This window comes from Adelges cooleyi, unplaced genomic scaffold (assembly GCF_023614345.1).
Source record: "Adelges cooleyi isolate 19-005CV unplaced genomic scaffold, UGA_ACOO_1.1 ACOO_flye_CR_arks_rails_tigmint_CR_PRNA_108, whole genome shotgun sequence".
Lineage (NCBI taxonomy): Eukaryota > Metazoa > Arthropoda > Insecta > Hemiptera > Adelgidae > Adelges > Adelges cooleyi.
The window spans coordinates 15,502,409-15,514,964 of record NW_026095761.1 but is presented as its reverse complement, the minus strand read 5'-3'; the positions used below and the strand labels follow the sequence as shown (position 1 = coordinate 15,514,964).

Below are 12,556 nucleotides of genomic sequence, written 5' to 3'. Positions count from 1 at the left end.
ATGTTGGTTTAAAACATCTGTGGAATACCTTAAAAAAATATATGATGTTATGAGATTAAAATTTACTTAGAAGCTGTCATTTTTTTTAAGCCACAATTAAGTTCAAGTACTATATGACAAGAATACTAGGAATTTGTTATCTGAATTTAAATACATAATTTTTAAGGTTATGGTAATTAAAGTACGATTAGTTTTCTTAAGTTTTGGTACTCAATAAATGTATAATAAATGTTTAACAATGTTTGTTTAAACGCAAATCAAATCACTGACATAATAATATTATGAAAATATTCTAATATTAAAATTGTTATGGAACAGCATTTATGAGTTTATAAATTCAATATTTTTCATAAGACCATATATACAAATTGAGACACTTATTTTGTAATAAACGGTTTATAATGGCAAAAATTCTACATTTATACAGATTTATTTAAATGTGTAAAGATATTAAGAAAAGCTAAATATTTTTATACTTCAATAATAAATTACTAAAATTCATGTTTAGAAATAAAATTTAAGTTGGAAATATATTAAATTTTTGAAAAACTCTATTTACAATAAAAATTTACTTTTAAAAAAGAAATTTTTATAGTAGATAGGGTTTTTAATAATATGAATCTTTAGAAGTTAAGTTTTCATATTATATTATATTTATAAATAAAACAAAATTTAGACGAACATTTTAAAGTCAAGCATATATTCCAAAAGTTAAGGTGAGTACGAAGTGGTATCGTTGATTTACACGTATTGAAACAATACTAATATTATATATTAAGCTCAGTTATAATCGCTATGTGTCACATAGAGGGGTCGAGACAAACTTGACGGGTTGGGTTAGGCTAGAGGAAAAATCGATGAATTTTCTGTATGTCAAAATAATGCAAAAGGGCATGCGAGTTTGATGAATAGTTTGTAAATACGAGGGAATCCGTCAAATTATGAGAGAAATATTTTCATAGGCCTGCAGACACAATGGTCAAAAATCGTGCTACGATATCAAGTTATGATTAAATGTGTAGCCGTTTCTATTGGCCAAATTATGAGAATATAATGCAAAACAAGTATCGTATATTACTAACGAAAATAAACTTTGGTCATGTCAATTTATATCAATTTATATTAGCTTCAAGGTAAATTTGTATAATCTACCTGTGTTGCGTTTATGAGTTAAACTGGTGGTAGTCAAAAATGATTTTTACGGGAATAGGAACGACTTACTGATAAGGTGATCAGGTTTTGATGATTTGTTTTTTTATGAAGAAGACATCCTATTAACATTTGATTTTTTATTTAATCATCAAGAACCACTATAACTAAAGGTAAAAAAAGAAAAGAAAAAGAGAAAACTTAAACGCTATTGTGATACAGTGCACAGAAAATCCGATCACTCCACAAGTATTTTTCCGTAAGGCATGTTTTTAATGAAAAAATCGTACTGCTTTCGAGTGCCTCAAGTGAGTTTCGACTTCAAAACGAATTTTTTACGTTTCCTTGACCCTTTTTATAATATAGTTCCACAAAGCATGAGCCACTTTAAGTAAAAAATGAAAACCAATAATGGTAAATTCCAAGTCTTGGCGTACAGCCATATAATTATACATATTTTTTCTTGCTTGTGCGGGGTTGAGCGGCAAAAGCCATAATATCTGCCTCAGTAAACACATATGTATGCGTCAGTCATCCGGGGTAATATTTAAAAGTTTTTAATCGTACTCGGCGATGCGCGTAAGTTGAGTATTATTTTGTAAGACCGAGTTGAATAAGGCCAAGGCGGATTTTATTGCGGCAAAATGTCGACCACAAGACTAATGTGTGCCCCGAGCAAATCTCATAACGACTTCAAGTTTGTCTCATAACACAAACAACAAACGGCTGCAGCCAGCGTCGCAACACCAATGATAATACACAATACCAGTGTTATTGTTATAGAGTATATTGGTCGTTTGCACAGCGACATGACGAATAATAGGTGTGCGGTAGTCACAGTGCAGGTTATATTATTGCGTGGCCGACCTTTTTACTACTTTGGCAGTTAAAAGCGGATGATAAAGCGAGATCCCGGCGCGGACGGACCGAACAAAACAGCGAATAAGGTCGACACAGCGCGTATAACCTATAACCGGGTAGATGTTCCATATATGAAAATAAATTGGACGCGGTTACCGCGGTGATGTGGTTGTGTGCTCGTGCAATTAAACGAACTGTGTTGCTTTTGAAACATTGAATATTATCGTAACAGAAATAATTATTATATAGTAATACACACTCGTCCGATGCGTCGTCACACCCCTATTTGTGGGGCGGGATAACCCGTGGAGGTCAAATTAGGTCGACCACATTCACGTGGGTCTGCTGCCGGTGGCGGTTTGATTAAAATAATATTATTATTATTATTATTATTATAATAGAGAATGGCATTGCGAATAACCAAAAAGCTGCGTATATAACAAACCGGAAAGCCTCTAGTGATTTTTTTCAATTTCATTTGTTAAGCCCGTCAAGTATTATTTTAAATATATATTCGCCGCGAAAAATAAACGGTTTTAAAAACGCCCCTATAGGAAATGCCATGCATTTCCTACATTATCCATCCCTAAGCACTCGGCAAGCATACACTGGGATGCAAATCAGACGAAAACGCTAAGCACCGATTCGAGTTCTGTAAATTATGCAAATGCTTCAATAAATTACAACGGCGATAGAAAACTTTCGGGTACAGATGGAAATAAAGTAGTGATTGGTCAAATGCAATAATTTATAGCGTGCTCGAAAACTCAAAACGTGTGAATTAATGAAAAATAACTTTTTAGAGATAAAACATGTTCAGCAAATGGTTTGAAATGAAGTATTAGATCTGACTGTAGTATAAGGGTGGCAATTTGACCTGTGATTCGGTACAAGTTCTCTGAAAGCATTACATTTAATCGTTTTTTTCTAAAAATGTTCTATACAATTAATTTAATAGCTTTGACCATGTTTTGTAATTTATTACAATCAGTATACCATTACTAGGCTTGTAATTGAGTATATAATTGCACTATCACTATACTCAACACTACTACACTGAGGTATAATATAAAGTTTTTATACCACAAAATGTGTACATCTATAAATTATAATTAATATCATTGGTTTTTCAGTATCTAAAAAACATGTCCTATATGCAATATAAACTATCGGCTGTAAATAATTAAATTAATTTTTCCTAATGCCAAAAATTTGTTGAAAACTATTGCTTTAAAGAAGTTGTTCTTCGGGAGCAGCAATATTTACAATATACCATTTGTATAAATTAGTGATGGGAATTTCCCAGATTTTCATAAAAAAAAACCTTATTTAATCCACTTAAAAATCTTATAAGCATTAAATATTTCTTATGACAAAGTAAAAATAAAACACAACACTAAAATGATAAATTGCTTTTGGATTTCGGGTTTGTTAAAATCCAAAATTCCGGAATCCAAAACCAATTTATTATGCTTAATTTATTTTTTATAATTTAGTTTAAATAAATTACTTTTAAAAAATATGTAACTTCCTATAACGTTTTTAAAAGGTTCTTGCGATACTTCGGTAGTGATAAGTAATGAAAGTTGAAACCCTGTTTTGTGTAAATTCAAAGTCACTATTGATGGTCGAGTAAAATCATCACATAAAATAGGTCATGAAGGGTAGTTTGTGGAAGATCTGGGGTTTATTAAAAGATAAAGATAGAGTTCATAATTCGTTTTTTACTGATAACAAAAGTTACTAAATTCCAGCGTTTTTATTATTATTTATTAAAAATGTTTAAAATAAGATAGATTAAACAGAGTTTCAAAATAAATAAATCATTCACGACAGCCATTAGTAATAATAATTTATTTCATCCTTCACATTAATAACTGTAAAACTGAGTGGTATGTACTTATTTTTTATAAAAAGAATAATGAAACGGTTACTTTAAAAAATTGAATAAACGCAATTCTTATGGTGTACCTTATTTATATTCAAAAGAACTATGAGCATTAACAAGCTACTATTTGAATAATTTTATAACTACGAAATCTGCGTTTAAACTTAATTATAAAAACATTGGCAAAGGGTTCATACAGTTTAATTAATAAAACGTTATTAATAATTGTTTATGTATTGCGTTTGAGTGATAAATTATTTTTAACGTTAATAATTTTTGGACACTTGGCATATATTATTATGATTTCTATACGGTATATTCTGTCATCCTACACTATTTAGATTATCAAAGGTTCATAATATAATAGTATTAAAAAAAAAACATTAGGATAATTATATTAAATATTTTATAAAAACGTATATTTCAAAATCTAATTATTATATTGAAAATAATGAGATTCGAGTACTACACTTTAAAATATCAAATTACTACCTAAAATATCTGTAACGACTAATTTATTAAATAAGTTAAGTGGCTTGTTATTTTTAATGATAAAATTGTTATAAGTAGTATAAAACACAAAGAATAAGAGAGTAATAATGAAAAACAATCGATTGGGTTTTATTAAGTTTCAAGAATAATTAATATTTTAAGCAGAAAATGTCGAAATAATAATTTTAATATACGTTGTTTAAGTTATTACTGCAATATTACTGTTAGTTTTTGTTACAACTTTATTTTATAATTAATTATCATTCACCTGTCCCCCGCAGGCCGTTGTCACTTTGGACGTCGGTGCGACTTTCGGCGAATCAATAGTGCACGACATGCCAAGGGATATGACGGTATGCACGAAAACTACTTGCGAACTACTGAGAATACACCAAAATGATTTCAAAAAAATTTGGGACGTAAGTACACTTTTTTTAACCAAATAAAGCCAATATTGTAACCATAGTATAATCATAAAATGTATTAGGTTGAATATTAATATAAGACGGCGCGTCGAATAGGCAATTGTGGTACACTTAAGTCTTCGTGCCTAACATAGCTATATTTTTATTGCACATGTTTCTAATGCGGTATGAAATCTGAAAAATTAAAATTTCTGTTTTCCGACCTTAAAGTACCTCAGTCCGTAAACCTTTTATAATATTATACAATAACATTTTACTTATGGCACTGCCTGTTGAACATTTGAATGAACTGTTATCATGCTTCATTTGTCGCAGTAACTGTGCCCATACTGTCGCCTGTTTGTTGTTTGCATTATATTCTGGAACCGTGTTTCTGAAAAATAACTTTTTTTTTACATTCTATTCGATTTTATTTTTCAAAAAAGGTCTGTTTTCTTGATGAATGTTGTTTAATCTTCACTTTGCAAACTTCTTGTTATTATTGTAAACGTTGAACTGCAGACAAATATATACATAAATATTATAGTTAAAAATTGACGATGAACTGTGAATTGTGTCTGAATGGGTCGCGTTGTTTCGATAGAACAATACATTTGTAATTATTATACAGAAACTCATTGCAGTGAGCCTGCTATGATTAACTTGTTTTTATTTTAAAGAGGGGAGAAGAAAACCGTTTCATCTATGTAGGTATAAGGAGTTATGAGAAAATCAGATTACAGGTTTTTTCATGTTGCATTAATTTTAAATTTCATGTGTTACCATAACAATGTATTTTTAAGAGGATAAAAATTGCCGATTACACACAACAAAATATATAAAACATAGTCTTACTAGTGTTTGTGTTATTTATTTTTTATGTTTAGGAAAAAATAAAAGTGTTAACAAAGATTAGCTTTGAAAATTAACAACCTCTTAATGTTGTTATATATTTTACTGTGAATTGTATTAAAGACTTTAAATAAATGGATTCAAAAATCAGATATGTTTCAATGGTCCAATAGTTGATGGACTTGTGCAGAGAGCTGATTTTTTCATCATTAATAATCATTTTAGTATACTTAAGGACTTTTTCATATTAAATTTCTCGTGGATTGTCTTTTTTTAAGAACAATGTATTTCCCTTAACATTAAAATTACCGTAGGTCGGTTATTTAATAACCAAATTACATTATTTGGTTATTTGTAAAGTTAACTTAACAGTTAAACACATTTCAATGTATTAAAATTTCAAATTAATATTAGTATTATAGATTTTAATTTCCATCTTAATTTAATACTTGCATAATAAAATAGAAGTATAGAAAATAGGAAGTTTTCACTTGCTTTTTTAAAATTAGTTTTACAATAATGTGTTTTTTGACACTGAATACAAGACATCTTTTTTTTAGTTTCAATTTAATTATCTACTTTTAATAATTTATTATATAATCAAAGGAGTTTTTTTCCATTATTTGTATAAAGACTTTGGAGTTTTAGTTTTTCTTTCATTAATTACTCTCTTCACTGCATAATTTTTTTTTTGTTCGAAAAAAATATGTGCTTTGAATGTATATAATACTACTTAAAAAAAAATTATTTGAGTTTTAGTTTCCCGGAAAACACCAAATTTTGATTTGTTCCAAACATGGAACATTGTACAGCGAAGGGAATAGGGATAACATTGTTAAAATGTGCATAGTATATTGTCAAGGATTGGTCTGTAACATGAAATTTGATAAACGCGGTACAAAAGAAATACATTTCAAATAAAAAGTATCGTTAAAAGCGAGTAAAATAAAGAACAAGATGATAGTAAACGTCGAATAGATTTCCCTGAGAGTAGTTTTTAATACATTTTCTCTGGCCAACTTGTTACTGAAAATCTATAAAATGATGAATTTTACAACTGAAATGTAATCATTGCACGCTGGTGTTAACGGATTACAGTCATTACGCTTTGTTGATTATTGATTAAAGGTTCATGACTTTAATTTCTGGCGAAGAATAACGTTACTATTCTTCTAGCCCTTTTCCGGTAATCCTTTTATTGACGAAGTCAAAGGAAAATGAAAAAAAGTTTTAATATTTGTATTCGTCCAATATAATTGTATTACCAGCAAGAGTATATTATTATCCTACAATTTTGTATACTTATTTTTAGGCACATGAATGATAACACAAATTTAATAAGCTTGTTTTTATTTTATTAGGATTGCAATTGTGGGTTTTCAAATTTATTTTCAGATATTATTCAGAAAACGTCTTAACTCTTGTACCGTTTATACCTTTTAAATTAATTAAAGGGTAATATCATCAATAATTAACAATACGTTTCAATGAAAATGTAAATTTAATCCAACACAAGAGGTTTCCATTCATTGGTGTTTAATTATTTAAACGTGTCTTGGAAAGAGCTCAGAGGAATTTGATATTGGGTCTCAAGATAATGCGGTGTATAATGTGTATATATATGTATACAATTGAATAGCTAACTTGAACAAAACTCTACCTTCTAATTTCGAGTACTCTTGTGTAATAATTGAATATTAAATACAGCCTTTCAGGATTGTCTACTCGATGAGCTCTTAAGAACGCGTGTCTCGGATTAATCTAAGAAATAAATATCTCCAACAAAAACCTAACAGTGAAAAAGGGCCAAGTTCTAGATAACTTCCCAAAATAGTCAGCCTATCAAAGTAGTGATGTCTATAATGTGGCCAAGTCTGCTATTTCTTTAGTTGATAACCTCACTTCACTCCTACTTTCATGAGCAACACTGTTAGGTTTTTGTTGAAGATATCATTCATTTTTGCTGGCTTCAGCGTTGTGGGCGTCGTGTTAATTTTTACAAAGCATTGGTGGGATCATTTTTGAAAATTGGTAACAGAAAGCCGTTTCATTCACGCGGCCGCCTCGAAGATTTTGCTTAACACAATTTTTCTTAGAAAAGCGGCACTTGCTATTTTTTTTATACTTAAAACGAACGAACGAATTCTCCGACGAAAAATAACACGGGTATAGAGTATATAGACTTAATTAAATAATGATATTATTACGGTTATTAAAATATTCTGTATTTGATGACCGATAAATGAAATAAAATTACGAAAACTAATGTTTGATAAGAATTTACTGTCAATTATAAACAATTGCTTATTACCATATTGTAACACTAAATGAGAACGTGTGTTTCGACGACTCTGGAATCTGTGGTTAATTAATAAAAACCCGGCTAATCTAATCAAGCAATATTCATGCGCGTCACATCATGCATTTAGTAATACACTCCCTAAAACGGCATTAATTTTAAGAAAATTGCAACGTTCAGATTTTTCTCTTTAGTTAAACTATAAAACCTGCCTTTGTGTCAAATTTGACGTTTCTACCTATACGGGAAGTGTTTTATAATTTTGATGATGAGTGAGTCAGTAACAAAAATGAAAATTTTGAAATAGCTTATTATTAAGGGCTCAAATTTTTACAATTTCCTAAGCTACTCAAGCTTAATCTATGTTACATATTTTAAAAGCTCATCTTAAGAGGAAACAGAGATAAGTGGGTTAGATAAACTGGGTGAATTGGTTCGTGTACAAATACACTGGCATTGCTGGAACTTGGCCTGGCGCACTGCCGTGAGCTCAGATCTAAGTATATACTATTTAGTTATTATTCCTATACTTCTCGGTTATTTACAATGGTAGTATAATATAATTATAAAGGTTTCTATACATATGATATCTTATGAGGTATTATTAATAGGCAAACACTGTCCATAATACGTTGCTTAGGTATATTGAATTGACAATTTTCTATTATACAAGACAAACAAAATAATAAGGGACAATAAAGTGTATAATAAGTATAATACAATATTTTTAGTTTCGACGCAAAGTAAAAAATGGTTTATGTGTTATTTTACTTTAGGGCCAATGATAATTTATTAGGCCGATTTATGTTATATATAAATTTGTACACCATAAAACCACGGTTTGAAGTACTTAAGATACACTCTGTATAATTAAAATGAGAACGTAGAGAAGAAAATCCGTTTAGAATGATGGTATTAAAAAGTAATAGGGTACTAAGAATTGTTGTTGTCTCTAATATTATTTTGAAAAGCATATTTAGAAATATTAAGTAAATGTGATTTAAATTAATCATTCCCGTTGGCCATTTTTTATAAACTATATTATTTATTGTTTGAAGATCAAGACTTCCATTAAATTTTTCTCTTGTAAGACGATAAACTCGAAAAAACAGTTAACCTACTAGCAACCAGAAGTGAGTTAAATATTATCCACCATTCAAGTTGAGCAAGAACATAATAAAAATTAGACCATGAAACCATTTCTGAATATTATTACTTTGGTCCTATTAATAGTTTACATGAAAACTCAAGGATGACCCATAAAACTTGTTAATTGCAATCAGACTTCTTCCTTCAGAGTCCATACAAAAGCCATAATATTTCTCGGTCTTCATAGTGGTGTTTTAACTTCTTACTTATGCACAAGAACATCAATAGCTATGTATTCGATCTCAAAAAAGTCCTAACTCCCAGCCAACTTATTCTTTGCCATTAATTAATATATATCTATCATGGATACTTCGACAAAAAGTTCTTTATCACAGCGTATGATTTTATTTCATACACTTTTCTTCATACTTCTCTGAACATTATATTTGCCTTAAAAATTGTCTTTCTAACACTGCTAACGTTTCTCAATTATTATTGGAGTTGGTCGTATTGATATTGGTCGCTAAAAGCCACTATGTTTGTGGTTAATAACATTTATTTTATAATAAATAAAAATGTACAAAAAAAAAATACAATTTATGATTAGTTTTTTTAATTAAAAAAATTTATTTAATATTTAAAGAGGTAAACATTTACCTCATTTGTTTAACATTGCTCTACTTGACTCTACTTATTTATTTAACATCCTATACATTTTAAATCTGTGTACCTTCAACTGTATGATTAAATCATTGATACTTGTTTAAACATTATATTAAGGCCACGTAAAATAAAATAACAAGAAAAAAAGAACTGCACATTGTTTATGTAAAAACTCTAATGTGCTTATAATTATATTTTGTAGGCCAAAACTTGGCTCGAAACAGATAGCTAAAGAAAAAGTTTTTACTCCTTCTAGGTGAAAGCGTTGAAGATATTTTTTTGGTTTGTTAACGTTTATCGACAGTATTTTTTAAATAATTTTAATAAAGTACTGTGTTTAGAGACGATTTCTAAACTATAGAGATGGTACACGACGAAATCATGTAGTTTGCACACGCATGACTACATCATTGTTTCCGTCTAATTTTGTAATTAAGCTGATGCGACTTGTTACTGTACGCTGCCGTGATAACACGAGCTAACCGACCGAAACTGTAATCAATTTATGTTATACAACAGTTGAATGGAATAAATCACTTGTGTGCGCCATCAACGTCGGACAACGTGCAGTAACGGCGCCGACAGGAACAGCAGCAACTGTCATTGCATCCGGCCGGGGCGGAGCGGCTGTAGCACTTTCGGACACGGTAATTATCCGTTTGCTGGTTACGGACCGCAAATTGCAATTAGCCGCGACACCGCCGACATGATTATGCCTATGCCCTGCTATAGTTGTCACCGTGATTTACCGTTGTTGTGTTTGAACGTTGTGATAATTTGTTTGTGCTTTCGCCGCGCAAACAGTCGTCTTTATAGTTCATACCGAATTTTCACTTTTGTTCACCTAACCTAACGTATCTGGAATATCGACGTAGACAGTCAAATCGAGTATTATCTTACCTGTAATAGGCCATTATATATATATATATATATATATATATATATAGTAACTATCTAATTAAATTTAAAAAGTGTTTAATACATTTGCACGTGGTAAATCATACGGTGACTATGTCTCTGGTCTGGGCCCCGCTTGTGAAAATTCAGGAAGGGCCCCCTATGATTTTGTAATAGATTTCACAAATTTGCGATATATATTGGACATACGTTTTTTTAACTAGCAGAGAAGCTAGAGGGGAGTTGTCCCCCCTGCCCCCCTCTGTGGGCGCCCTTGAAGATGGACCCTGCAGTGGGTTCAAAACGTTAGGTATAACTATGGTAACAACAATGATAGATCCGAAAATGATCAAGTGTTTGCCATCCAACTTGGAAGTAATATTTCTCAGGCTCCCAAATTGAAAAATATATACTCGTCAACATTTAAGTCCTCGACAAAAATAATTTAGCCTTGAACTTGAAAAAAGTCATTATCTTCTGAAGAGCACTACGTTGTTTTAAAAATGCTATATATAAGTAAGTTAACATTTGATAAGTCAAAAGTTTTCGTTAACTTATCAAGTAAGGTATATTTGTGTACTGATTTTTGAACATTATTACTACTATAATGTGGGAAAATTCCAGAATTAGAAATGAATAATGTTTTTTAGTAATTTGTTGGGTCAAAGTTATGTTGGCCGTAAAGATAATTTCGTTGCCGCCTCTATACACAATCGGGTCAGTATAATATCGTTCGGGAATTATAAATCACATCGCGTGTTGACGCTTGATATTAATAATAGCTAATGATTTACACGTGGTCGACTAGACCAGCACACCGCCACATGTATTTGTGACATACATTATCAATTTGTATTATAAGACTTCTAAGGGGACGATGAAAAACGGAAACGGGCATTTGAAACGTATTATTAGGTAATTCTTTCACGAGCCAATCCCGTGCCCGGATCGGCAGTCATAGAATCGGTCATCATAAATATAATAATGGAATTTACGGAATCGTTGAATAATTCATGTGGCGGAAAACTCGAATTTCCCGATTGAAAATAATACACAGAACAATACAATATCGTCGGCCGTGCGAAAAGCAGTGAAGACACGAGAAACTCGTGGCAAGGATCAAATGCGGACGGATAAAGGCGTATTATAAGTACGGTACTGTAATACACAGTATTTATAGTTATTGCTTAGTTTTAAGTCCAATAATTTTGTAAATAATATTTTTAACCGAAAAAAATTAAACATGACTTTATTCCTTTATAATTTACACTTTTAACCATACCTTTGTTTGTGTCAAAATATTTTATTCCATGGACTGTTAAAAAAACAATGTAATCAAATTATATATTAAATTATTACTCCAATGCAGAGATAAACATATGTTCAGTTTCACATAAATAAGTTATAAGAAGAAGTGAAATACTAAATTTTCCAAATGATATTTGCTTTAGAACAGTTATTTCTTTTCTTCTCAAATCAAGGATAATCTCTAAAAATGTACAGAATTTTTTATTTTAACTTTGACACAATAGAACTTTTCAAAAAAACTCCAAAAACAGTTCATTGTATTGAACGCGGCTCTGACAAGTTGCGGTTAACAATCAATAGATTAACTTGGAAACCTCTCCGAAAAAGGAAATAAAATAAGTTTATTGTGTTCCTTTATAATTTGTTATATTGGTATATGCGATCAAAAAAAGTCAAAATAAGTACATGTGACTAGACCGGCTCAATTGTTAATATACCTGATATGTTATTATTTTTGTTTTTTTTTGTTTTATTATATAGCTAATACTTGAATAGTATTATTGATTGCGTAACTTTTTCTGTTTTATTTTGCACATCAAATGTTTATTTTATATTACTACCAATCCTTTATCGAAACGTCTAATTGATAAAAGTGTGTCTATAATTGGTAAAAACTTGTTCACGGCCTCCATTCATTAAATGTTTGTATATCTC

At 30.2% G+C, this 12,556-nt stretch overlaps 1 protein-coding gene across 2 annotated transcripts in view; it reads left to right on the top strand.

The window, feature by feature from the left end:
- LOC126846168 (rap guanine nucleotide exchange factor 4) overlaps positions 1–12,556 on the top strand; it is a 121,957-nt gene that overhangs the window by 89,035 nt on the left and 20,366 nt on the right. Inside the window, exon 4 of one of the 2 annotated variants that reach the window (XM_050585394.1) lies at positions 4,672–4,809. The exons of the other annotated variant lie outside the window; for it this stretch is intronic. Within the exon in view, the coding sequence (XP_050441351.1) occupies positions 4,672–4,809 (138 nt within the window). The remainder of the gene's footprint in view (positions 1–4,671; positions 4,810–12,556) is intronic. 2 annotated transcript variants of the gene reach the window in all.